This window comes from Spironucleus salmonicida, chromosome 2 (genome assembly GCF_000497125.1).
Source record: "Spironucleus salmonicida strain ATCC 50377 chromosome 2, whole genome shotgun sequence".
Classification (NCBI taxonomy): Eukaryota; Fornicata; order Diplomonadida; family Hexamitidae; genus Spironucleus; species Spironucleus salmonicida.
Window position 1 is genome coordinate 1,601,487 of NC_090597.1, and position 26,121 is coordinate 1,627,607.

The 26,121-nt window shown below is 26.9% G+C and overlaps 17 protein-coding genes across 17 annotated transcripts; 8 read left to right on the forward strand and 9 right to left on the reverse strand. All coding sequences in view use genetic code 6, as the record gives it.

Moving 5' to 3' along the window:
• Positions 1–14: 14 nt before the first annotated feature.
• Positions 15–2,231, reverse strand: SS50377_22083 (uncharacterized protein; the record flags this gene model as incomplete). The annotated part of the gene is made up of 1 exon (XM_067905975.1): positions 15–2,231. One exon carries the CDS (start codon positions 2,229–2,231, stop codon positions 15–17), a length of 2,217 nt encoding a protein of 738 aa, XP_067767292.1.
• Positions 2,232–2,645: 414 nt separating this feature from the next.
• SS50377_22084 (Apurinic/apyrimidinic endonuclease) lies at positions 2,646–3,413 on the forward strand (the record flags this gene model as incomplete). Its single annotated transcript, XM_067905976.1, has 1 exon — positions 2,646–3,413. One exon carries the CDS (start codon positions 2,646–2,648, stop codon positions 3,411–3,413), a length of 768 nt encoding a protein of 255 aa, XP_067767293.1.
• Positions 3,414–3,498: 85 nt separating this feature from the next.
• Positions 3,499–4,482, forward strand: SS50377_22085 (Transmembrane domain-containing protein; the record flags this gene model as incomplete). The annotated part of the gene is made up of 1 exon (XM_067905977.1): positions 3,499–4,482. One exon carries the CDS (start codon positions 3,499–3,501, stop codon positions 4,480–4,482), a length of 984 nt encoding a protein of 327 aa, XP_067767294.1.
• Positions 4,483–5,648: 1,166 nt separating this feature from the next.
• SS50377_22086 (uncharacterized protein) lies at positions 5,649–6,773 on the forward strand (the record flags this gene model as incomplete). Its single annotated transcript, XM_067905978.1, has 1 exon — positions 5,649–6,773. One exon carries the CDS (start codon positions 5,649–5,651, stop codon positions 6,771–6,773), a length of 1,125 nt encoding a protein of 374 aa, XP_067767295.1.
• A 19-nt stretch (positions 6,774–6,792) lies between these two features.
• Positions 6,793–7,896, reverse strand: SS50377_22087 (Ankyrin repeat-containing protein; the record flags this gene model as incomplete). Its single annotated transcript, XM_067905979.1, has 1 exon — positions 6,793–7,896. One exon carries the CDS (start codon positions 7,894–7,896, stop codon positions 6,793–6,795), a length of 1,104 nt encoding a protein of 367 aa, XP_067767296.1.
• Positions 7,897–9,064: 1,168 nt separating this feature from the next.
• SS50377_22088 (uncharacterized protein) lies at positions 9,065–10,075 on the forward strand (the record flags this gene model as incomplete). The annotated part of the gene is made up of 1 exon (XM_067905980.1): positions 9,065–10,075. The coding sequence occupies one exon, from the start codon at positions 9,065–9,067 to the stop codon at positions 10,073–10,075; it is 1,011 nt and encodes a 336-aa protein (XP_067767297.1).
• Positions 10,076–10,748: 673 nt separating this feature from the next.
• Positions 10,749–14,585, reverse strand: SS50377_22089 (uncharacterized protein; the record flags this gene model as incomplete). The annotated part of the gene is made up of 1 exon (XM_067905981.1): positions 10,749–14,585. One exon carries the CDS (start codon positions 14,583–14,585, stop codon positions 10,749–10,751), a length of 3,837 nt encoding a protein of 1,278 aa, XP_067767298.1.
• Positions 14,586–14,764: 179 nt separating this feature from the next.
• Positions 14,765–15,274, forward strand: SS50377_22090 (uncharacterized protein; the record flags this gene model as incomplete). The annotated part of the gene is made up of 1 exon (XM_067905982.1): positions 14,765–15,274. The coding sequence occupies one exon, from the start codon at positions 14,765–14,767 to the stop codon at positions 15,272–15,274; it is 510 nt and encodes a 169-aa protein (XP_067767299.1).
• Positions 15,275–15,872: 598 nt separating this feature from the next.
• On the reverse strand, positions 15,873–16,853 carry SS50377_22091 (uncharacterized protein; the record flags this gene model as incomplete). Its single annotated transcript, XM_067905983.1, has 1 exon — positions 15,873–16,853. The coding sequence occupies one exon, from the start codon at positions 16,851–16,853 to the stop codon at positions 15,873–15,875; it is 981 nt and encodes a 326-aa protein (XP_067767300.1).
• Positions 16,854–16,978: 125 nt separating this feature from the next.
• SS50377_22092 (uncharacterized protein) lies at positions 16,979–18,265 on the forward strand (the record flags this gene model as incomplete). Its single annotated transcript, XM_067905984.1, has 1 exon — positions 16,979–18,265. The coding sequence occupies one exon, from the start codon at positions 16,979–16,981 to the stop codon at positions 18,263–18,265; it is 1,287 nt and encodes a 428-aa protein (XP_067767301.1).
• A 28-nt stretch (positions 18,266–18,293) lies between these two features.
• SS50377_22093 (uncharacterized protein) lies at positions 18,294–18,920 on the reverse strand (the record flags this gene model as incomplete). Its single annotated transcript, XM_067905985.1, has 1 exon — positions 18,294–18,920. The coding sequence occupies one exon, from the start codon at positions 18,918–18,920 to the stop codon at positions 18,294–18,296; it is 627 nt and encodes a 208-aa protein (XP_067767302.1).
• A 42-nt stretch (positions 18,921–18,962) lies between these two features.
• SS50377_22094 (Adenylate kinase 4) lies at positions 18,963–19,529 on the reverse strand (the record flags this gene model as incomplete). The annotated part of the gene is made up of 1 exon (XM_067905986.1): positions 18,963–19,529. The coding sequence occupies one exon, from the start codon at positions 19,527–19,529 to the stop codon at positions 18,963–18,965; it is 567 nt and encodes a 188-aa protein (XP_067767303.1).
• Positions 19,530–20,302: 773 nt separating this feature from the next.
• On the forward strand, positions 20,303–20,929 carry SS50377_22095 (Ribosomal protein L10; the record flags this gene model as incomplete). The annotated part of the gene is made up of 1 exon (XM_067905987.1): positions 20,303–20,929. The coding sequence occupies one exon, from the start codon at positions 20,303–20,305 to the stop codon at positions 20,927–20,929; it is 627 nt and encodes a 208-aa protein (XP_067767304.1).
• Positions 20,930–20,954: 25 nt separating this feature from the next.
• SS50377_22096 (uncharacterized protein) lies at positions 20,955–22,826 on the reverse strand (the record flags this gene model as incomplete). The annotated part of the gene is made up of 1 exon (XM_067905988.1): positions 20,955–22,826. One exon carries the CDS (start codon positions 22,824–22,826, stop codon positions 20,955–20,957), a length of 1,872 nt encoding a protein of 623 aa, XP_067767305.1.
• A 110-nt stretch (positions 22,827–22,936) lies between these two features.
• On the forward strand, positions 22,937–24,181 carry SS50377_22097 (Protein phosphatase PP2A regulatory subunit B; the record flags this gene model as incomplete). Its single annotated transcript, XM_067905989.1, has 1 exon — positions 22,937–24,181. One exon carries the CDS (start codon positions 22,937–22,939, stop codon positions 24,179–24,181), a length of 1,245 nt encoding a protein of 414 aa, XP_067767306.1.
• An 8-nt stretch (positions 24,182–24,189) lies between these two features.
• Positions 24,190–25,221, reverse strand: SS50377_22098 (alcohol dehydrogenase; the record flags this gene model as incomplete). Its single annotated transcript, XM_067905990.1, has 1 exon — positions 24,190–25,221. One exon carries the CDS (start codon positions 25,219–25,221, stop codon positions 24,190–24,192), a length of 1,032 nt encoding a protein of 343 aa, XP_067767307.1.
• Positions 25,222–25,405: 184 nt separating this feature from the next.
• Positions 25,406–25,996, reverse strand: SS50377_22099 (uncharacterized protein; the record flags this gene model as incomplete). The annotated part of the gene is made up of 1 exon (XM_067905991.1): positions 25,406–25,996. One exon carries the CDS (start codon positions 25,994–25,996, stop codon positions 25,406–25,408), a length of 591 nt encoding a protein of 196 aa, XP_067767308.1.
• Between the last annotated feature and the right edge of the window lie 125 nt (positions 25,997–26,121).

The window sequence follows — 26,121 nt, forward strand, 5'->3', positions numbered from 1 at the left end:
ACAATAAAAGTTATTCACTTCCATTTTGAAAATTCTATATATATTTATTTTGTATTTAAAATCATACAATCTACTATTTCTATTTCTACTATTTCTTCTTCTATTTAATTAAATGTTTGACAAATAATACGTAGTAAAACAGAATCGTCTTCATTTATATCTCCATACATATCTCCAACTAATCTTTTTATTAACATCAAATATCCTTTAAACTACAATATTTATTAAAGTTTTAATGACAAAAATAGAGCTTAAACAGCATTGAGTTTTTCACTTAATCTAAGTATATAATAGGTTTAAATCTAAAATAAAATTTAGATTAAAGTTTAATCTTCAATCTTTTAATAAAACAGAATTAAAAAATCTCCAATTCTTTCGGCATCACATCTTGTTAATTTAAGTGTTGATATTGTCAATAGTTTAAATATTTCGCAAATTTATTATTTACGTCCTGATTAAAGATGGAAAATTAAATAATTAACTAAAGAATCGAAATGCTACCTTGTGGTGCATAATATAAATTGGCTTATTCTTTAGACTTCTAATGGAGTATTAACTTGGAATGGTAAGAGATTGAATATCTAGCTAAAATTTAAGACATCTGAGATATTAAACAAATGTTTTTAGCTATAAGAAAGTGGAAGTAAAAATGGAACATTTTACCCTTATAGTTTATATGATATATGTATAGACTAACCATCATAAATCCATAATAAATCATTTTTAGTTAATGTAATTAAATCCGACAATTCAATATCATTACATCCAGGAACAATAAGATATTACGAAAAGTTTTATATATCTAATGAAAGTAAGGTTTAATCTAATGTAGCAAACTACTTAAATAACTTTTATAATATAATGTTATTATCCATCAGAGTACAAATATCTACCTACCTTTAAACACTGTCAGTGAATTTATTTTACTAAAATTCTGCTGTTAACCATATTAATTCTCTAATTGCGAAAACTCCTAAAATATTATGATTATTAAGGCTGCATTCAAACTATACTACTAAAAATAATTTTATCTCATTAAGTTAATACTAATGAACAATTCTAAGCAAAAATATTACTGAATTTTATGTTGATTTTTATATTTTTCCTTATTAATAACAATCAAAATCGAGATTTGAATATAAAAAAATAATAGTTGATAAAAGAAGCTCTTATGGACTATTAGCTAATATTATATAAATAAGCTAAGACAAATCTGTTAAGAGAATTTTTTCGGCATAAAATTTCCCAGCTTCGATAAATGCTAATTAATGTAATTAATAAAGAGAATTTGTAAATTAGTTGACATTTTACATATTAACCCTACTAAATGCATCTCTCAATAAAATTTTAATACCAGATTCTAAATATAAAATTTATTCAGAATTTTTAATAAATTATATTTATCCTGCAAAATCTAATTTAATAAAATTTGAACTATTTTATAACATATCTAATGTATATTGTGGTAAAGTGTTAAATATACAGAACTGATAGTCCAAATAACAAGCTAATGAAATTTAATATATATCTTCGTCTAATGCTTCAGACTTATCTTAGCCTAATTTTTTCTTAAGTAACTGCTTACAATTTATTAAAAATTATGGATCTCCGGAAATAAATTTTAAGCATTACTAATATTTAAGTGAATAATAAATAAAAATGTCCGCTGGAATATATTCAAGTTCAAAATCTAACTTAGAAAAAAAGAAACTTTCCACTAAGTTCTAGTTGAATTGAGCCTTCAAGTATTCATTTATATTAAATTTAAAATGTATCGAAAGAGAATGTTCTACTGTTTTAAGAATAGCCATTTTTTATATCATCAGAATTTTATTTTGCGAAATATAAAAATTTTCAAATAAATCTTTAAAACAATATTAGTCTAGCTAAAACCATATATTTATTTAATTATCTGCCAGTAAATGTATTTGTGAGCTTTTGAATAAGAATTCTAATATAGACTGATCCAGGACCTATTCATTTTTAAAATAATAACTTTTCAATAAATATAACAATTATGCTGGAGAATCAAACATAATCTAAAAATCTTAAGGTATATTTTCAGACATAAGACGTAATTATAGTTTCTAATTTAATTCTTTTTTCGGAACTCTAGTAAAATAGTTTATAACCTCTTAAACATATTATTTTGTTGTATATTTTGATTACTTCAGCAAATGATAACTATCTTACAATAAATTTTTTGAATTTAATATTTATTCTCCTATCATTACGAATGAAAGGAAAAATAATTAGTATTTCTATATTATATTTATAATAAATTGCAAATATCTTTTAATTAACTTATAGCCAATTTGTGATTATAATTACATGTTTTTATATTTAGTCATTGCCTGATTTTCAGAAATATCAATTTATATCTTTATAACACTTAAGAGTCCTATTGTAAAATATTTTAGCTCCAACATAGTAAGTATTTCCAGATTCAAGCATACTACGGTTAATATTATCTAAAATAACAGTTTTATATATTAAAATAAAATATTATTATAGTATAATTATAGTATATTATATTGCTACTAAAATGGATAGTCTAGATATTTCTTTTATTACTACAGAATCTTATCCTGAACTCTTGCCTTGTAAATTAGGTACATATATAGGAGTTACCGTTTAGATAGATAATGTATTCTAATAAATTCAATAATTGGAAGCAACGGCAGCTTCTTTTTTCTTACTCATAATTCTTAGTAAGTAAAAAAAAACAAAATTATGCGTGTTTTTATTAGCATGCTTTATTAAAAAAACTATTTACAAATTAATTCTTGCCACATGGGGCGTATATTATAAATTTAGCCTCAGACTATGATATAATTCGTGAAGCATCTTTTCGACGTCTTGTATTCGAAATGTTCGTGGTAAGGTCCATGGGATTGGATCTGCTCAATATCCATCCTGGAACGGGGAGCAATATTGAGTGCGTGTGGGATCTGATCAACGAGGCGCATAAAATAGTTCCGGATGTCATAGTTGTGTTAGAGACCATGGCTGGGAACAAAGTTGGAAGCTGTGTAGGGAGCAGTTTTGAGCAGATTAAGAACATAATAGATCATATCAGCGATCAAAATAGGATCGGTGTCTGCATAGATACCTAGCACACATTTGCGGGAGGATATGCAAACAAAGACAATTTCTCAGTTGAGCTGATTCAAAATTTTGACAGACTTATAGGTAGATCGTACTTGAAAGGGTTCCACATAAATGACTCGCTGACTGAGTACAATTCTAAGGTCGATCGACATGCATCAATTAATGAAGGATATCATAAATAAGATGAATTTTAAAGTTTATTTTGCTAAAATATTTTATCCGTATATTGCCTAGAAACTAGAAAACCAGAAAAATGGAAGTATGAAATAGCTCTTTTAATAAGTTATACAAAAAATATTTGATTTAATCTCATATTTTTACTACATATTAAAAATTAAACTATAATAATTATTTTATATCTAATTTAAGTATCCCAATATGTTAGAAATGAATACAAATTATAGGTTCAGATTTCGAGTAGAAAAAAGCCCATTAGATAAAGAATTTGAAAGATCACATGGCATAGTAAGTATCATAGAATCTTAAATTCATAATCTTAAAAAATAATAGCTCAAAGTAGACTTAAAAAAATAATATTAGTTATTACTCTAATCTACAGATTCTATTAACAAATAAAAGTCAATAACATAACTACCAGATATTTTTGCTATTTTAACTGATAATAACTGTGAAAGTAGCACAGAGAATAGTTCTTCGTCTTCTATTTACGTTGACTCCATAAATTTGTCATAAATCCAAAAATTCAAGTCAAATTTAAATCAAATTCAAAGTTAAAGAATATTAAGGTATATGGTGCATATGAATAATTTAGATCTTCATGTACATAAATACAAAAATGATTATCTAGCTACGAAATATTACATCAAAATTATTCATCTAGTTGAATTTATTATTAGTCGAGTAACACTTTTTATTTTTTTATTTAGTAGTATTTACCATTTATAAAACTCTATTATTTAGCAAGTAATTCTTAATTTTATATATATTTGGTTAAAGTGCAACAATCTAATTCTATTACTATAAAACAGATACTTATCAATCATGTCTCATTTATTACAAAGCTATTATTTATATATTTTTCCCTTCAACTCCAGTTTATAACCGCTATATTTTAAAACTTTGTTCATTTTTTGTCCTATTAACCTATTTAGTTTAATCTTCTCAATAATTCATACTATCCTTCTGGTTTTTATAGTAATTTTCAATATCTAATAATACATTTAATTTCTCTTAAATACTAAAATTCTCTAATGCTAATATGGAATTTTTCCTTTTTATCAAAAGATAAGACTATCTTGTATCAATTCAGTGTTACAAATCTAGCATAATCTCAGTTCGTAATTGAATTTTCTGTATATTTTCACTTTACTATTATTTGAGGTGTTTTTTAAATTCCATATTAACCTCTGATATTTTTTAGTTTTGTTCGTTTAACAAATTAACTTCAAATTTTAATTACAAAATTTATTTATAACTTGATAATATTGATTTATTTTTATCCTTAATGATATTTTCTATACTGTTAATATAATACAATAAATGCTGTTCTGTTTTAACTTGTTTTTCTCACACTAATTCCTACTTAATACTAATACATTCTTAATATAAACCTGATTTTTCTTATTTTTCGTTTACGAGTTATAACTAAAGTTGACGAATTTCTTCTTACTATACCAGTTTTAAATCTTACATTTATTTCAAACAATCATTCGTCTAATCATCAAATTATTTATTTAAAATGCAATTTTAATTGTTCAAATCTATAAGTATAATATCTTTATTATCAATAAAATCTATTATTTTACTATCTTTGATTTAGACAATTCTTTACTGGTATAATACTAAACATCACTTTTCAATTAAATAATTTATCCTTGTCTTAATCCTAATACCATTTAATTTTATTAACGTCCCGTTCATATTATACTTTCAAACTTACTAGCTCATACTGATCCAGATCTATCTCCAACGAATATATTAAAATTTAATGCACTAGTAATTAAACTTAACAGATCAATGCATTAACAGAAAGTTGTGATAAGTATATTTCAGATTGATTTTATTTTGTAGTCTAAACCTAACCATGATATTTATTAGACAATTACTTTAGTTATAAATGCATAGCACAATTTTGATTTTCTTATGAAAATTCAGATACATATTATGGAATGCCATGCTTGCTTCCATTACTTTGATAAATATACGACTATTAAATATATTTTACATAAACTGATTTTGTTGATAGCTTAGAAAAATAGTTGCATTAATGGGTTATACAGCAATTATCTATGGAATTTACTGGCTTGGATGACTAATTTGTGGAAAAGTATCTTAATTACTAAACATATCTTATGGTGATAAATGTAACTTAATAGACGTCGAATTAGCATTAGAATTATTCTATTATTGGTTGATTCCATAAAATTTACAGATTCTAGATAATATTTATGATTAAAGTTGGGATTTTTTAATTTCATAATAATTATACGTGGATTAACTATATAATAATATAACTATATTAATCTTTGAATTATTAATACTGATTATTATTTACTGTTTCTATATTTATATTTTAAATGCTCTAATTAATTTTATCAGAGGTAATTAAAATCAACAAAGGAAATATTAATTTATTAAAGGGTGACAAACTATAATTAATATATTACTCTTAATTACATAAGTGCCAATTATGTCCCTAAATAGAAGTACTTCTAAATCACGTAAACTCTCCAATTCCTATATATTTATATTAATGTCAAACGTAGGATAAATACTGTCAGCGATAATAGATAGGTGATAAGCCATAAATATTTTTATAGAGAGGTAATAAGCAGTTAGTATAGTTTAATCCATATTAAACTACTAAATAAGGGATAGAAACATATCTTGATTAAATAACGCAACCAATATTCCTTAACAATTCTAGTTCTGATATTTATTTTGTATTAGAATCATAAAATAATCCTTCCAAATATTAGGACAACTTTTTATCAGTCAAGCATTTATCTGAGTTTGTGTTCATTAAGGCTGAGGCAACAAAATTTTATGCAATACGATAAGGTAAAAGAATCAATTTTAATAGTAAAATTTCTAATGTTGAATAGTTAGTTTAATTTGTAACTTCTAATTCAGTAGAATTCTTTCCTCAGTTAAATAATGTAGGTATTGGGAAATTATATGAATCACACATTACATATTTTATCTATATTGGAAGATATATTAGGGATTATGACTAAATTTAAGAAATTTAAGAATATATAAAAATTAATTATGAGTCTTTACCAGAAAATTTAACATTTGCATATTTAGATTTGTAAGAATATGCCATTTATACAGAAAAGTATGGTGTAAATAAAAGATATGATTAAGTTAATTTAATACTAACAAATTAATAAAATGAGATATTTTATAAAGAAATTGGTAGATTTAATATCATTGAATAACTGTAATCAATGGTTGATAGATTTGTTTAAAATAAAATAAGTTATTAAAATTTCATTGTTTCTAGCTAAAAATAAGTAAAAATTGCAATTGGATAATCTTATACTCCACCAAGCGATTCTACTGGAGATAGATTGATGTAAGTTATGTATGATATTAAAAATTATGATTTGAAATTATGGTTAGGCATATTTGCTTCATGCTCTACTTTAATTTTTATTACAATACTAACTATTATTTCTATTTATAAATTTAATTGAGTGATAGAATTAATTTTATTCATTAATTTTATTCTACTTCAACTGCTTTCTAATCAACCTTATTTTACTATTCGTTTATATAAGCTTCTAAAATTTACAGCATTTTATCATCATCACAACAATACGCAGCACAAGTCAGACCCTATTAATCCACAAGATTTAATTCTAACGGTATCAACTTTAAAACAATATCATATCCATAATTCCAGCACATAACTGCGCTCATTAGTGCTGACTTACCTTATTTATCTTGCTTTGTAACCTCTTCATCAATTTCACAAAGAAATAATGCAATTTAAACATAACTCTTAATCAAACTATCATATGTTGATTCAGCAACCTAACCAACTCTAATTAAATTTGTGAAGTAACCTAAACACGCTAAAACCCGCATTAATGCTGTTTCGCCGTAACAAGGGCACTACATACCTTTTTCCTTATTAGCAAGCATCTAAACCATCTAAATATTTCCATTAACACCTGCTAACATCAAAGCACTCCATAATTTTGGTTAGTTATTCATTTTATCTAAAATATCGCGACTTTTAATAATAACACCATCGTTCAAAAACTCCTATATTTTGCTGAAAACAGCCATCGGTCCAAATTCAACATTACTTGTATGTGGGAATTTTCCAGCCTCTAGTGGTATCAGTGCGGGTAATACATCAATGCTGTTTTGCTCCACGGCCATCAAAAGTGCCGTTTTACCGTTGATTTAGTGGTTAGCTTCTGAATCTAAAATATCACACATTGCTGGAAGATTCCGGATCGCCGCTTACATAAGAGCCGTGAGTCCTGAAAAATCGCGTTCATTTGACTCAAATTTGACGAGAATTTTAGCCGCATCAATATTATTAGCTTACACCGCATGCATCAACGCTGTCAGGCCATTTGAATCTGTTAGTTTAATTTCTGGTTCAGATTGGACTTCAAATGTTGCTCTAAAGCCTTTAATTTATGGGGGTTGTTGGACAAGAATTTCAACCGCTTCGATAAAATTTAACTTGGCTGCAAGCATTAGTGCTGTCTAGTTATAATCTCCTCTTTGCCCCATTTAGTCAAGATGCTAATGCACCTTTTTAATGTTTTGTTGTTTTACCGCTGTAATTAATGAACTCATTTTTAACAATATATTTATAATATATATAAAATAAGATTTTAATCAGTGATAAATATTTAATTATAATGATATTAACATCTAATAATATTAGTTATTCCCATTTATATTTATTTATTAACTTGGTGATACTCATTTCTTACGTAATACGTAATAATATCCAAATCCAAATCATTGTTATTGTCTTTTTATCTCAAAATTGTTCAATAAAATTTATAAAATTAAATTCATCTGACTATTATTTTTATAGTATTAAATATTACAGAATATTTAAAAGCAAGTTCGAATACTAGTACACCAATTTAAGTAATTATTCTAGTTTTATATATAAGAATCCCTAAAGGTAATCTTTATCAATTTTTAATTTTTTTGTTTTTGTTAGTTAAATAAGTTTTCTAACAATAATTATTATTATCTATTAGGTCATGGAAGATAATTTTCTATCATAAAATAAACAAATTATAATGTTACACCAATTGATTCTTAAAATAAAAATTATAAAAATTTTATGATTTGTTAGACTAATTATTTTTAGTTGTACTCATATTTTTATACTATAATTAATTTTAGCTTTTAATTAAATAAACTCTATAAAATGACAATAAACCTATATCAAAGTTTTATGTTTTACATATTAGATATTATAAATCATTCGATCTAAAATTCTATATAGTAGTAAATTTTTCCATTTAAATATAAATAATTTACTTTCATATAACATTAGAAATATTTATTATTATAAAATAGCTATTTTAAGAGTACCTTTTGAACTTGACTTATTTTACAATAATACAAGTATCAATAAAATATTATATATTGTTTTAATGAGTAAAAATTTGACAATAAGAAGGTACATATAAATGAAATATTTAGGTTTATTTTTAAGAAAATTAATGCTAACAAACTATAATAACTGGCTCAAATGAATTATATTATCATTATATACCAAATACTTATAACAGCTTGTATTTTTAAACGCAGTTAAGTTAATTATGTTATATGTTAATAAATTAATATTGTTTAGGTTGAGATTTTAGCTTAAATTGGCAGATAAATATTGTTTTGTTCAAATTTATCTTATCGATAATTAATTAAGTTCTAGTTTCATTATATATAAAATATTTGGTTGTAATAATATTATATAAATACATAAATTTTTTATTTTTATATAATGGACGAAGAGTAAAATCTTACTGAGTAGCAACTTCATAATATTCTTAAAGGTAAGCTTTATCAGATAAAGCTACTAGCAACTTAGAATTATAAGCATCTGATAGAAATATTTTAATAAAGCTATTTAGAATATTAAATTTGTAAAGAAAGAAAATTAATGCAATCGAATGATATAATCTCATAAAAGCTTTCAATTCCAAATCCATTTGAATCAATTTACTTATCAGATTCAGACTTTTTGCATAAAAAATTAGAATTATTTGCTTAAATTCTTAAAAATTATTTTATATAAATTAATACTATAGAGAATGAGTATATAAAAGAAGACTTATTATTACATGATTTACAAGGCATGCATATTCAACAAAAGAATGTATTAGAGAATTAAAATAATTAAATAGAACAATTAGCTCAATATGAATATTAAATTAATGATATCATTAGTTACGATCATATTAAGATTGAAAACTTGCTAGATATATTTGATAGGATAGATTCAATAATTATTTTTTATCATACTGTATTATTAATGACGGACTAGATACGCGAAGTTATAGCTGACACATCGGTATTCGAGTTTGAGGTGCTTGATAGTACAAGATATTTAATATTGTAACAATAAAAACTAAACATAGTTGATCCTTATAATGATTTAATTGACTATGTCAATCAGCAAAAGCAGACTATTTAATTTCTTATTTTGAATTGTGATTTAATAAATTAAAAATACTAAGTATTATAGTAAGACGTTATTAAAGTACAAAGAACTTAGAATGATTAAACGAAATAACTATAGATATCATATCTATCAAAAATTAAAGCTATTCATTCACGCCGTTTATCATTGATTAAAAAAACATAAACATAATTGGTGACGTAGCCATATCTATGTATTTCTCCAAGAAATCTTCATCTAAGACATACGACACTGTTATCATTACCCTAAGAAGCAAAAATATCTAGAATCTAAAGAGAATTACGAACACCTCGAGCAATAAAAAGATAATGATATCACTTTCTATATTATCTGTATTTAGATAATCTTAAATTTATTAAGTCTGTATTTCGCTAAATTATATTAGACTAAGTATCTTTTATATTTGGATTTGGAATTGTTTAACTTTGACAGTGATCACTGTTAGATGAACTTTATGATTAGTTAGCCAACTATTGATTGCTTAAATTTTATAAAGCTATAAAATTATCAACTTAATTTAATATTGATCCTTCTAATTGTTCACTATTTTGCTGATAATTATTGAATGAATTATTTTATTAATTATAGTTTTTACTATAACTGTATTTTAAATTTTAAATTGTGTTACTTTTATGAAGCCTTATTTGATCATTTTTGAGAATTATAGATTATCCATATATTAGTGATAGAACTTTATCCTCCTAAATTACCTCCTTATCAATTGGCTGCTAACTTACCCAACTCATTTTATTACTATTTTTGGAATAATATAACTATTATCTTATATATTTAGTGTTGTAAAAACTATGAACAATTATAATAAGAATAATATTTTATAAATTTATTTATATTTGTACGTATTTAGTAAGTCTACAATAATGAGAGTATTATAGCTTAATAAAAATATCGCAATAATTTACAAATATCAGCTACAACTCTTCACCAGAATTTTAATTTAATACTCACTAAAATAATCAATATATCATCACTCATCAACATCTATCCAATGCTTTTCTAATAATTGCTTCCTTTCTCCGGCCCAGCCGTAGAACCTTATTCCGAAGACGATACCATCAATACCAATAATATGTTAGGCTAAATCCCAAACATTAACATCTCTATCCAACAATTTCAGTCCACCATTAACGATTTTTACCCCTTAACAATCTCTAATCTTTAGTGTAATACAACCACCTGCTATTTCAGGTTTCACATTTATAAGTGAGTGATCTCGCTCCATATTTGCAACTTTTCTGTCTCCAAAAACCTCTACCATACAATTAAGTATGTTTAGTAAATTAGCAGTTGAAATGGCTTTTTAGCAATCTAGAATAAATTACTTACTGTTTTTATAAGTTGGCAGTATAACGCTTCGGTGCCCAAATGGCGTGACGTGATGCCCACCACATCTACATTAATTTTACCAGTGTACTATAGCACCTTCCTGTTGGCTTGATTTTTCTGTACTAGAGCATTTCTAGTATTTTTCATTGCAGAAAAAACGTGTTTCTGCAGACTCAAGGAAATACTTGAAAGATACAAATTTGATAAGCTCAGAGTTGGAAGAAAAAAAGTAAGATTAGGAATACTGGCGGATAAATTATTTTTTAAGTGTAATTTATTAATTGTTAAACTCAAACTAATTGACCAAATCGACTTCTAGTGAAGGGGAATCAAACTAAAGATTAAAAATACAGTCTTTGCATCCACCAAGATCTATAGTGAACTACCAACCGTTATTAGAGTTAATATTGAATCTCAAACTCTTACCATCGTATTTAGGTTCTTTTACTTCTTTGTTTATTAGACAAAAAATGGGGGTTTTGTCTTTAAATTTATAAATATTATATAATCTTAACATATTGTTATAGATATATTTATTTTCACATAAAAACATTCCAGTCTAGTTTTATGTGTACATAAGCTCGACTTCTGAATCATAGGTTTCAAAAATATTATTGTTCAAAGAAAAAATCTCCGTTTATGAAGAAGTTTTTGAGACAGCATGTAAGAATGATGCCAATTACTTAATATTCGAATATTACTTTACTAATAATAATTAAATTGCCATTTAGCGGGCCGATTAAAACTAAAATAACTAGTTCATACTATTATGAAAATTATCAGCTTTGAATGAATATTTAAGTGGTCTTGAAAATGCGTAAGTTGGACATTTTAGGTTATTTATTACATTATTATGATATTATTTGTAGTACATTAATTATTCAATTTTTAAAAACTGATTTTTTAGATCCTGAGTTACGATTTTTGGCTTGTTGATATAGCTTTGAATTTATTTCTAAATTGCAAATGCAAGAAACTCCAATTTTGATGAAATTTATGTCTAACAAAGTAAATTTTTCCCAGTAAACTAAATAAACAGTAAAATATCATCTTGCTGAGTTAATAATTCTAAAGAATTTGTTTGAATTAAATTGATCTGTGAAGAAAAATCCACTAGTTTATTTTATACTAGATAACGCCTTTCTTAGACTAAAGCATCAAAGTCTGGAGAGTCTAGAAGCTTTATTTATGTTTTTTAAGAAGGAAAATGAATTTAAAGGGTAGAAGTTAAGAAAATTGAAATTTAAGAATCTCTATTGACCAAGCAATACGCTTGGTAATACTTGTTAAACTCAGGTAATTTTTCAATATTTTGCAATAAAATATCCTTATTTAAAGCAACAGGAACCCATTTAACTAAGTTAAAATTTTATAGATAATCTACTAAATTATATGGTGAATAGAAACGTGTGTCAAATTTTTCTTGCTAGCTCTATTATTATTACTATTATTGACAGGGTATGGCAACAAAATTAAAATATACTGATTGCATTCTTTTGTTAAGAAGATCTTGCTGCAAAAGTAAATTTTAAATCAGATTTTAAATTAACAATACACTGCATTATAAATGTGAGTAAATAAAAAGTTGATTATATATGATATAAGTTTACTTAACTTAGTTAGAGTCAAAACTAAATGTAATTTTAATATTTTCATTGGATTGCTAAACTAATAATGTTATTTTAACCTACTAATTTTCTAAAATGATAAATTCTTAATTTACAGAAAATAGGCTATATTCTTTAAATAATACCTAAAGAGGAGCTTAAATCTTATTTTTTGATAGATGAATAATCATGTGGTCGTTTTAATCATATTCTAAATAATAGTCATTTGCAATAGGTACACCATTATCATTAACATAGAATATTGCATGAATTTCGTCTAGTTCATTTTAATAAAAAAGGGCAGCATCATAAGAATTAATTGTTTCTCCTATGATATTTTCAAAAAATATCTTATATACAGTATCTTCTGGAATATTAATCAATATTTTATCGACAAAGGTTATAAGAATTAATACTTTTTTTAATTATTTAAAATCATTTAGTGCGAATTAGATTAGTTTTTCAATATCTAAATTTTCTTTATGCACTGACATTTTAATCAAACCACCATTAATAAGTGAATTAATGGTAGAATAATACGTATCACCTGTTAAAAGGTTACAAAGGTTAAAATTATTTTGATCTTTAACAAGTAATTATAGTTATCGGAAAGTAAGAAATACTTAATTTTCTTTATTTGACTCATACACTTCTAGCTTATAGTCATTATTTACGTTATTTTAAAGAAAAACTTAAAGGTCTTATAAAAAGAAACTCCTCTATTTATTTGCTAAATCATTATAAACTTATGTAATAACATTTTCAGGATAAAATTATTCTTCTTAATATGATATTAAATATTTTCCACATTATAATGACCATGGATAATCATAATTTTGTTTAAATTCAAATATTAAATAATCTGAAGGGCCCTTACTTAATTTAAGGCTACTTAAAGCGATTCTAGATACACCTGTCTGAGTTTATTTTATATATTCTAAATTTGCAAAGTGATTACTTTCTGATGCAAAAACGCCACCATTTTCTTTTGCAATTTATCTGAGTTTCTATTTACCATTTTTATTAAATTTATAACAAATAGCATAAACTACTGTTTCCAAACGAAGCTTAATTTGATCTTCTGTCAATGCATTCTAAGTAGTAAAAATAAACATTTCTTCATTGATATTGGTTGGAATATTCACAGATGTGATTTTTGCAACCTATTTTTTGATAACACTCTAATAAATTCTATTTTTTATTTCTTGAAACAATTAATCATCTTCTCCATTTTTATCGCTTAAAGTAATTTGAACGCTTTCTGCAAAATTTTTAAGCCAATTTTCATTAGGAATTGCTCTCATCGGCTCAAAAAAGATTTTTATTTGATCAATTTCATTGAAATCGGCATACCAATAAATCTCTCCCTTAAACCCATCAATTTCGTAAAAAACATTACATTTTTCAATCGCAATTCTACCAGCCTTCTCCTAGCGCATCAAGATTCGTCTGAGCTCCCACACTAGGTCTGTCACAATCCTCTCATTTATCTCGTTAATAAGCTCAGCAGGCTATGCTTGGAAATCTTAGCAAAAGTCGTACTCAGGATCAAAAAGTGCATCGAATTCGTTAAAAGGTGACATCGAAAACTTCCGTTCGATCTCAAGCTATTGCTTGGCAGTTTAGAGGGAACCAAGCCATGAATTTGCAAAAGAAGATATAGCCCCAAATTATGGATAAAGAGGAATAATGAATTTAAGGGTTTTCAATAGAGAAAATGTCTTATAAGAAATTATGCAGCCTAGATCGAAATTTTAAAGATTAAATTAATTTATTATCTTATAAAGAGAAAAACGACACATATCAACAAGTTTCTTAGGGGAATTGATCTGTTCGTTTAGTGGTTCAGTTTGGTTGATATTGATCTCCATTTTAATGAAGAATAACATATATATAATAATGATATTTATCGAAATTAAATTTTAATAAGTAAAAAAAAGAAATAAGTATAAATTTTAAAAGCCCTGAAAATATATATTAATTTATGTAAAAATTGTATCGTCACATCACGTAAAAATACGACATAAATCAAGTTCTAAAAGGGTATAAAATGAGTCAGATCATTTTTAGTTCAGTTGTTACTTTAGGGACAAGATACTATTATAAAAATAGTATGCCTAAATACTCTGCTGATAATAACACGGATATTAAAAGAAATATATCTCAGCATAAATAACTGTTAACAGAGAGGACGTATCCACCATTCGAGTAAGCTGTTTAAAGAAGATGTCCTTAATATTTATAAGATAGACTCTAAAAGTTTAGAAGAAACTATAAAATAGCATTAACAAATTTTAATAAAAGTAGTTTAAAAACTGACCCAGTATTGAATAAGCTTAAGATAGATACAAAGTTGTACAAAGAAGTCTAATGGTAAATATTTGATTTAATGAGAACTAATATATTAGGATATGAAATTGTTGATTATAGATATGCAAGCAAAGATTTCGTTACTCGTTTTAATGAACGATTAATGGATAGTATAGAAGGACAAAAATTAATACTATGTGAATAACGTCATTATGATGTATTGAATACTACTGGTAATTTTATTAAGTGAGATGTTTTGTTGATCGTAAATTATCTATCATTAAGAATAAATTCTAGAAATAATATGTTGTATTCATTCAGTTTATTAATTTCTAAACTGGATTGGATTTTTAATGTGTGAAATATATAAAATTATAAATTTTATCATAACAGAGATCATTAGGATTCTGTAAACTTAATTGTTTTAGTTATCAAATAGAAATTCTGCTTATAATAAATAAACTTATTTCGTGCGACTAAATTATTAATATACAAATTTTTAAGATAGAATTATGTCCATTAGATCAAATATAACTTATAATAATTTATTATATTGATATTGATATTATTTTCTAAAAATGGAACGAACTATAAATCACCATGAAAGCATTACTTATTAAGATGTAGATATAGTATAAGTCGATTTCTTATAGTAAGAGATATTTAAAACTTATACAAAGAATTTATCTTTTAAAAATTCAATAAACAGAAATTTTAACTCCACAAAACTACTTCTTTCACGTCCCCCTAATTACAAGCTACCAATATTAGACGAGCTATATTTGCTACGAAATTGTAAATCACCTGGGAGAAAAATGTTATACTCAAGATTTCAGTGAAGCAAAAAATCATTAAATTATTTTTTTTGCTTGACCAAAATAACGGTTTACAAACCCCGATGTCTTAATAAATATATCTTCATCGGCATCAATAGGATAATATTTAACAACTTCTAAATCTTTAAGTAACTCCTAGTGCTTTTTACTTTCTTCAACACGAGCTGACATTTGCTCTCTTTTTAAGGAGCATTTATGCTCAAAATCTTTTATACCTTGATTTATTTGTATTATTACTTTATTTAACATATCTTAATCAATTTTATAGTTATCAACATCTAAATCATTCATATTTAACTTTAAAATATATTTGCATATAATAAATTTAGCTTATTGCTCAATATTGTCAGTCTTATCAACACAAATGTCTTAATAAACTGTATTATCATATTTAATTTCAATATCTGATGATTCAGGCGTTTTTAATAACTTTAATTACTGGTGCAAATAATCAGTAAAAGGTAAATATAAATTACTATATGTATAATTATTCTCTTAATTTTTCGTAATTTTATCAAATCTACCATTTAATTATAAAAGTGTTACAAGATCCTTTTATTTTTTATTTTCACGCTTAGAAAATATTTATACTTAATTTAATCCTAGTTTTAGCTCATTGAGATCAATAATTTATTCAGAAGATGCCTGAACTGATGTTAAGGAAAGTTAGAAAGGAATTTCATTGTCAGATTTCACACATATGATAACAGGTACGAAAACCTATTCACTGTTGATGACGATAGGCTCAGTTTAACCGAAGAAATATATGTTTTTCTTTTCTTTTAACAGATTTTCTTTCTCAATATCTTAGGTTAACTTAGGAAAAATCCAAGCATACTAGAATATTTCTTTAATGTTATAAGGCTCAGTTCCAATAAAGAAGATATTCCTAAGAATTTATTAAGCTGGATCTTATTTTTAAACTAATGATTTGATATTTTTAGGTACTGTTGTTGGCTTCTAAACTGGCTCTGTCTAGAATCCAAAGCCCATGAATAAGAAGTGGTATCTAATTTTTATTTTAGATATAATATTGAAATACTTAAAATCAGGATTAAATAAATAGTATTATATATAATAATTAGATTTATAGAAAACCCGCCAACCTTTCATTAGTAATGGAGAATATCAATATTCCTTAATTGGAAAACTGGTGGCTTGGTGATTCATCCTATCATTTGAATCCTCCCATAGAATCTAGGCCAATAGTTACTAAAAATGCTCCAGATTCTTTAGATTAAAATAACCCGTTTTAAATTATTGATAAACCTGAACCTTTGTATGTTTCAAAAGATCTTTCTGCACATTTAAAAGCTATAGTGTCTGATCCCACACTATTTGAAAATTTATTCACTGAGGTAGAGAATATTAACACTGAAATTATCAAATAACCAGTTAATTCTCACTATGACCCAAATTTAGAGCATTCGGCAGCAGAAACGGATGAATCATTTAATTTAAATATAGAAACAGAAAATCCTGAACTTTGCGATGAAATAGAAACACATTTAGCATACTTAAAGTCACGCCTTTCTAGATTGAACACTTTTTCAAAAGATTCAATTAAGCAACAAAACGAGCTCAACAAGAAAAAGGTAAAACGAGAGTTCGTATTTCACCATCAACCAAAGGCAACTAATTATTCAACCATTTAAATGGTTGATTTTGTAGGTAATTTAAATGAGCGTTGTATTCAAGCTATTGAGGCTAGAGAGTTTATTTCATTATATGAGCTAGAGCAAAAAAAGATTCCCTGCGATAAAATTCATGAAAGACAATGTGGAGGTTTGCATACATAGTGTATAAAGCGCAACTTGGCGCCCCCAAGAAAGAATGGAAAATTAAAAGAAAAGTCAATTCCTAGAAGCGTAATCAACAAAATTGTGGGTGATGGTGTTGAAATGTAAATTGTTAGTTATTAAAAACCAAACTTTGCTCAAGATTTCAACTACAATAAAAATGCTCATCCATAAGACTCTATAATTCGAAATGTTAACCAAGTATAATTAGGTCATTTTGATGATAGGATCCCTATAATAAAGAAAAAGTAAATTAAGAGACCAGAAACTGTCTAATTTGTCACATATAAATCTATAGACGACGAAAGAAAGGATATTACAGAACTTAAATTAAATAGCAAAGACGAAAATGACGTTTTAGAGGCGACCGCTCAGATGCTTGCATAACTTAAAACGGATGAAAGACATCTTGTCACCCTTATGACCGACTATAAGGATGAATTTTAGAGAGAACCCGCGGAAGGATGGTACGAGCGTAAAGATGGAGGGTTTGGTGCAGAGATGAAACAAGCCAATATTCGAGCTGAGATGTTCAGATTGGCCGATTAAATGGGTGTTGACATACGCGATTTGGGAAATATTCAATCTGTTGACGCAGGATGTTGATTTTAGTGATATATTTTAAATTAAATCATCATTCCTACATTTTAAAAATCTTTTCCGCAATTGATATGGCCTACAAAAAATCGAATTCTTTATAATCGGTAAGCCAAAATTAAATCTAATTTCTTTCATCCCTAATTGCTCTTTTACTAATTTTTTAACTAACTTCTAAGTATTACTCCGGTGACCAGTTTTCTTCCCAGTTTTCATAAAATTCTTCGATTTTTTTAACTAAAAATTATGTGATTTTGTGAGACTAGAAATTAAAAACCTACTCTCGAATTAGTTGTTTGAACCCATTCTATATACTCCAAGTTTTAAAAATTGCATGAGGCTAGTTCTTTTTGTAAAGTGAAAAATCTACTGGGAAAACGACAAATTTTGGGAGTGAATTAGCAAACTTATTTGGTTAATTTTGAATTTTTAAAAGACGAAATTTAGAGTGAATTCCTTATTTCTTAGCATGTAGCAATTTAATTTCTGAGTAGTAGATATTGTCTCTAGGTAGGAATCCAAGTTCTATTTTAAAGTTCGGTTTTTTAGTAAAAATATAAGTTGATATAGTAGAATATAAAGTCTTAGAAAGATTTTTGGAACCCGATGATGGTAGGGGAAGAAGTAGGGCTGAACGTCGTTGCAATGATGTAAAGTAGTCCATTTAAAAAATTAGTGATGCAGTATATAATATAAAATAAAATGCTCATTTCAAAAATGGTGTAAGCAATTCGACAGTTTACTTCAAAACTAAATCTTTATTACCGTTACCATCTATTCTGATAAGTTTACTCTCTTATTCAAATAATTAAACTACCTTCGTTGTCTCACTATTGTAGTTATCAATTCTGATCTTACAGGTAGCATCATTATCATCAATTCTGCCTTAGCCTCTACCTTTAATCCTTTCATAGCATTTATCATCATTACATAGCAATTCAATTAATTATACATTGGTTACTGGTAGTTACTCAGCAAAACATTTAAATTAAGGCATTTCACGAGGAAAACCGTCAATAAGAAAGCCTTTAGATATAGAATCTTCATTCATAGCATTTTTAAGCAATGTAACAGTTATATCAGCTGGCACAATTTTTCCAGAGGCTATATAGTTAAGAATTAAGTCTTTATGTGGTGATTAGTCACGTTTTTACTCTGCTCTCAACAAATCACCCGCAGAAAGATGCTTCAATTAAAAATGATCCGAAATCTTTTCACAAACAGTTCCCTTACCAGAACCGGGTTTCCCGAGAATAAAGAAGATAGGACGCATCCTGATAGTCAAAAAAGAAGTGGAAAAACGATTATATTCATAAAATAGTATATTATTAATTATTAAATAAATACAGAAAAGCAAACAAATTTATTATTTAATACTAACTATAATAACCTAATTTTAAGTTAGTAGATTATTACAGTAGTTAATGTTTACTATTATTTAGTAACAACTATGGTAATATTATTACTTATTAGATACACTAAAAATACATATTTATAACAATAACTAAATAAAATTAAGAATATCAATTAATAGTACTATAATAGTACTATAATAGTACAGGAAGTACATAGAAATATTAGCAAATGGGAGTATGCTTTGGGACGTTGGATACCACAAGCTCAGCTACTTTCAGCTAAGTTGATTATTTCAAATATTTAGTTAGTACGGGAGATGAATAAAGCAGTATAAATTCAAAGACATAGGTCATAACAACATATAGTGATGGTGATGAAGTAGTTGATCAAAGTGAACTATTTCAGCAATTATTGCTATCTTTTCATTTATGACTATGGAATCTAGTAGTAATAAATTGTTCACAAATAGTGAATACTTTTTTGAAATTACTGTTTTTCAGATTTATTAAAAATACATAGTAAGGTTGAGATTATCCTTATCATATAAAGTTATAAACTTAAAGATAACCCTCCTCTATTAAAAATAATAATATTTGTATAATTTTATTAATTTTGACAAATCAAGTATATTATATATAAATTATTATAGAAACACCCACTTCAATTTGACATTTCCACTCCATTTGATAAATGGGTAGAAGACCAGCACGCTGCACTCGTTATATGTCCCCCAAGCCTTATCCTAAGTCCCGCTATTGCCGTGGTGTACCTGATGCTAAGATTAGATTCTTTGATCTCGGTAACAAGCGTGCTAGCGTAGATGAATTCCCTAATGTTCTCCACCTCCTCTCTGGTGAAAAGGAATAAGTTTCATCTGAAGCTTTAGAAGCTTGCCGTATCGCTTGCAACAAATTTATCACCAAGAATTCTGGTAAGGATTCTTTCCACATGAGAATTCGTGTCCACCCTTTCAATATCATCCGTTAAAAGAAGATGCTCACCTGTGCCGGTGCTGATAGACTCCAAACTGGTATGAGACATGCTTTCGGTAAGCCTGCTGGTTCCGTTGCTCGTGTTCAGATCAACCAGCCTCTGATATCCATCCGTTGCAGAAAGAACGCCGTAAGTTCAGTTAGAGAAGCTCTCAGACGTGCAATGTACAAGATCTCCGGTCGTTAAGAAATAGTTGAGACTACTAACTTTGGTTTTACCCACTTCTCTAAGGAAGAGTATGAACTGCTCAAGTCTGAAGGTAAGCTTAAATATGAAGGTAATTATGCTAGACTTATGCCTACCAAGGGTCCCCTTGTTATCTGATCTTTAATATTTGTCTATATTTAAATCATTCACTGAATAAATTTTTCATTATCTCTAAAAGCTTCTGAATGTATTCTGAGTCATTTACCTTAACATCTACCAGTTCATCACACAAATATATTCCATTATCACTTAATGAATTCAGTTTATGTATATAGTATAATTCTTCTTCTTTTAATATCAATTCACAAGGTTTCAGAGTATCTAATATAACAAATAATTCACCTAATTACTATTATAATGACTATACCATATTCTATGCTATTTCCGTCTCGCTCTTAATTATAGCCTTTTTTGCTTTTATTTATTATTAAAATATCATAATATTTTACAATATCCCAAAAATACAATGCTGGGCCAAAAATAGCAAAAATTGATATAAATCATCAGAGTAAGATACTATCATCTATTTAGCTATTTTATCTTATTATTTAGTATTAATATTGAGGGTTAACGCATCAGTCTCAGCTGAAAATTATGTTTCTTTAGCCAGCGAGTTTTTAATTATATTCTGCAATGAACTATCTTTATTATCAGAAAATGAAGAATTTTCTGATAAGTTTTCTTTCTTTCTACCTTCCATAGTTAACATATTTTATTTTATTTTTTTAATGGATAAATTGAGTAACTATGAACAAACTGCATAATTAATTCTTGATAAGATAGCCAAATTTAACACTAAAACACGATCTATTTAAATAAATTTCGAGTTAAAAATAATAGGCATTTCTTACAAAATAAGTGATTCAAAGAAAACGTAAAATGCATCTCTGATACTTGGTCCAAGGAGGCAAAGTAAAATGCATACTTCGAAAATTTAAATATAAATATCTGATTATGTTAACGCATTTAATGTAATTAAATGAGATTTTAACTTTAAAACAATACCATTTTATATTAATTTTACGCAAATTCTAATATTTTCATCCTAAACATTGTTATCAAAACTAATTCCTTCGATTTTTGGTATAATTCCGCGATCAAGATTATCCCAAACTTAGTGTAAATGCTCACTAACATCGAAATCTTCCTTAAAACTACGCTAAATGGTATTTTTTAACCGTTGTAAAATCTAAATATCAATCTTGTCGCTTGGTACACATAACCCACTAATGATTTCTGCACAACACCGGTCTGCTTTATTGTTTCGATCTTCAAATTCACCTAGACGTTTATAAATTGGATTATCACCCCAAACTCGATTTTTCTTCTCTCTATTTAATGGTACTTGAATTTCTGAAAATTTATATCTTTTAAGAACAGAAGTAACTGATGAAATTTCTGAACCTGGTATATTAGCTATAGGAATAGAGTCTGATAACCGGGCGTTTGATATAGAAGCTGCTGCAGAAGATCTTGCCAGAGAATCTGTAAGGAATGGTGTTTTTTCGCTACTCAAAGACGAAAATGATGGTGGTAAAAAATTTAATATATCAATAGTTCTAGGATTAAATTAAGTAAGCGGTAAACTTCTCATCTTAGCTGTTGTGGCTAATTTTTAATGTAAAGTTTTTTATGGGTGATGTTTTGGCTAATATTCATCTAAAACTAATACACCTAAAGATTATAATCGTGAACACATTTTCTATGGTTAAAATCCAGCCTCAATATGAGTTAATGTTAGATCCGTATTCTAACCTAATGTTATAGTAGAGGCTCCATTTTACATTTTGCCTTACCATGTTTAATCGAATTAATTTGCATTTTCAGAGTGCAAAATCACTGGAATAGATTACTTCATATCATATGTTCGTGTTCCTCTATTTGGAGATCTTACTGGAGCAGCATTTGGGCACCATGAATTTTTAGTTTCTAACACAAATTTTCTTGAAGGAGAGGCGGCTTGCTATTAGATTATAAGTTGCTTAGCTTCAGATATTTTTATTGATTTTCGCATTTTGATAAAATATTTAATTTTAATATAATATAGTATTATAATTGGAAAATTGATAAATAACAAAAATAATGTAAATATGTTATATTGTATTATATTATATAATTGGATATATGCCATTTCAGTAGATGATAGATTTATAGTTTTGCTAATCTTTTGGATAAGAAAAAGATTAAACAGATTAAGAATAAATTTCTTCATTAAAATTTTCAGATTAATATTTAGCTGTAGGTGATTAAGGCGGTAGAGTAATATTGTTCACATATAAAACTTAACATTAATCTCCCATTTTAAAAAATGATATTTATTGTCCATCCGCATCCATGGTACCTAAATTTGAATTTTAAGCTCATAATAAAGAATTCGATCCTATAAGATCATGTGAAATCCGTAGTAAGGTAATTGAAATGGAGTTCGTTCGTGATAATATATTACTCACAGCTAATGAAAAAGAAGTAAAAATGTGGAAATTAGGTCAAAAGTAAGTATGGTCTAAGGGAGATAGTGAATTTCCAATAAAATCAGGGGTAAAAGTAACATCAACTTTAAAGAAAACATTTAATAGTATTCAGAATTATCATATTAATAGTATTCATGCATAGAACGATATTTTTCTTATCGCTGATGATTTTAGTATAAAGTAATACTCCATTGAGAACATACATGAATCACTCCTCATATGCAATATAATTCCTACGAATATGGAATCTATTTTAGAAACGATAAAAGTGGCTTAATTTAATGATTAATCAGATAATATAATTAATTACGGAACTGATTTAGGTAATATTCATATTTTGGATAAAAGATAAACATAACAGGGGTCTTCAACTAGTTTTGGAGTGGACAGTTCAGTTTTTGACCTCAAATCTCACAACGATAATCTGTATATAAGAACACTAAATGATATGTATATATATGATGTGAGAAATACATCATAACCTCTACTAGAACTTCCACTTTTCAGAGCTATTTATACAGGAAAGCCATAGACAAACTTTAAAATTGCACTCAAAGACGACGTTTTTGCTACTGGATTTTATGGTTAGTGTGTCACTATAGGAAATGCAAATGATGCTTATCAGTTTAAAGCCACACGTTAACTGAAGCGCAGTAAATCTGACTTCTGTAGTTGTGTAGGAGGGTTTTAGATTCTTAAAGATGGTATTTCTACCACTGATTAAACATATAATAATGATTTTATTGGTGTAGCAAGTTGTTTCGATTTCTCAGATGAACTGCTTAGTGTAAGTATTGGTGGAAATCTGTACTTGTATGGTTGGGCTGATTAAAAGGATAGTTATACGAGAGATCAAACTGGCAGTAATGAAGAAGGTGTGAAATATATTTCTGAGTGACGAAACCTTCACTTTAAATAAAGGTCCACAACCTGCTCGTAGCTAATTTTTTCAAAATGCGCAGCGAGTTTTCCACTTTTGATTAGCTATTCTGCGTACATTTATGCTTCATCGATTGTTAGTTTTGGCTTCTCGCCAACATCTGTAACTATAGCCTTCCTGAGTTTTTAAATATTGTATTCACCAAAATAAGCCTCAATTATCTCCTTTTTACCTTCTTTTTAAAACATTTCTAGCCAATCGCAACTAAAAACAGCACAAGCAGCTCCATGACTAAGCCCCTTAAACGTTGTAATGGCATAACTAAGTCCATGGGGGACAGATGTCCCTGCCTTTGCAATGCTTATTCCAGCATAAATAGCAGCAAGTGCCTTCGAATATAAATCATTTATTTTTAATAATTCTAGAGCCTTCATAGACGTTGCTCGTACTTCAGGAGTTGTTTTAATATTCAGTGCTGCTTCAGTAGCATGACAAAATATATCCCAGTGTGTAGATTTGAGTTGGTTTTCTGGAAGAGATGCCTAAAGAGAAAATGGGACCACACATACGTCAAAGAATGCAAAATTAGGAATAGAAGACTTAATATTATGTTATGTTAAAATTGAATACTATGTAACTTCAGATCCTGTGCCAGATGCTAGACAGATGCCAGCAAGCTTTATGGGTGCAATTTAAGTCTTTTGACCAAGATTATCAACACCATTTACTGCAAATGCGAGTGCTTTTGCTGCGTCGAGAACAGATCCACCACCGATTCCAATAATGAAATCAGGCTTAAACGGTGAAGCTTTGGCTGCTGTATGTATTTATTCATGTGTTGGATTTGGTGTGATAATATCAGAATGATAGAATTCTATATTAAGTTCTTTTAATAGTTTTAATGTTGGCTATAGAGTGTTGGTTTTGACATGAGATGTTTTTCCTGTCAATACAATACATTTTTATCCTAAAGATGGTAGATGAAGTTTAAGAGGTGTAAGATAGTCATTTTACAGGTATAATAAAGTTGGTATATTGTATTCAGTTAACGGGATCATTTTATAGAAATGGGAAAATATACAAATATAAAATATCAGTGTTTTAATGTATAATTGATATAAAAATATTTTTGTGAATTTGAATAAGGTTAAAAATATAAATTCATTATATAATAATTAATAATAATTCAAAATAAATACATTTATTAATCATTAATTATTAAAATAGCTTGAACACAATAAATCAAAAATCAATATCAAAATTAACATCTTATACTTTGATTTTCTTATTTTTTCCTTCTTTAAGTAATTTTTGAAACTCGAAACTGGTGCTTTAACTAATATTCTTAAGTCCATCCACCGTCTAACTTGAATTAATAGGTTTCTAATTTGCTAGAATTTTTTTCAGTCTTGAAAGCTAAAGCTTTTATAGTTCTGAAGTTTTATGCTGATAGTGCTTCTAAATAGCTTCATCAAGGTCTAGTTATTATATATTTTGTTGTGTACACAAAATTTCATTATCTAAAGATGATATTTTCTATCTCAGAATTTAATTTTATAGAACTGTACTTTATATCTCTTAATTCAGAATTTAAGATGATTTTTGAAATATAATAGGTCTGGATAACAAAGATTCTAACTACTTAATTTTTTATTGCAATAGATTAACGTGTTTTGCAATTTGATCTGAAAATAATTATTGCGGAATCTATTAAATTATGGTATGATAAACCTTGCAGCATTAACATTAAATAGTAGGTGTGTAAGTCATATCAGTTTGATATTATGTATATAGATTTTCTAAAGTTGATTTTAGTTAAACAAATGATTCCATAAATTCTTAAACACTATTTGATATATAGTATAGTTAGTTTTTTATAAAATTAGAGCACGAGGTTAGATTAACTTTATATTATAATACTACATATTTTTGAAATTAATGCTCAATCAATCCAAAAT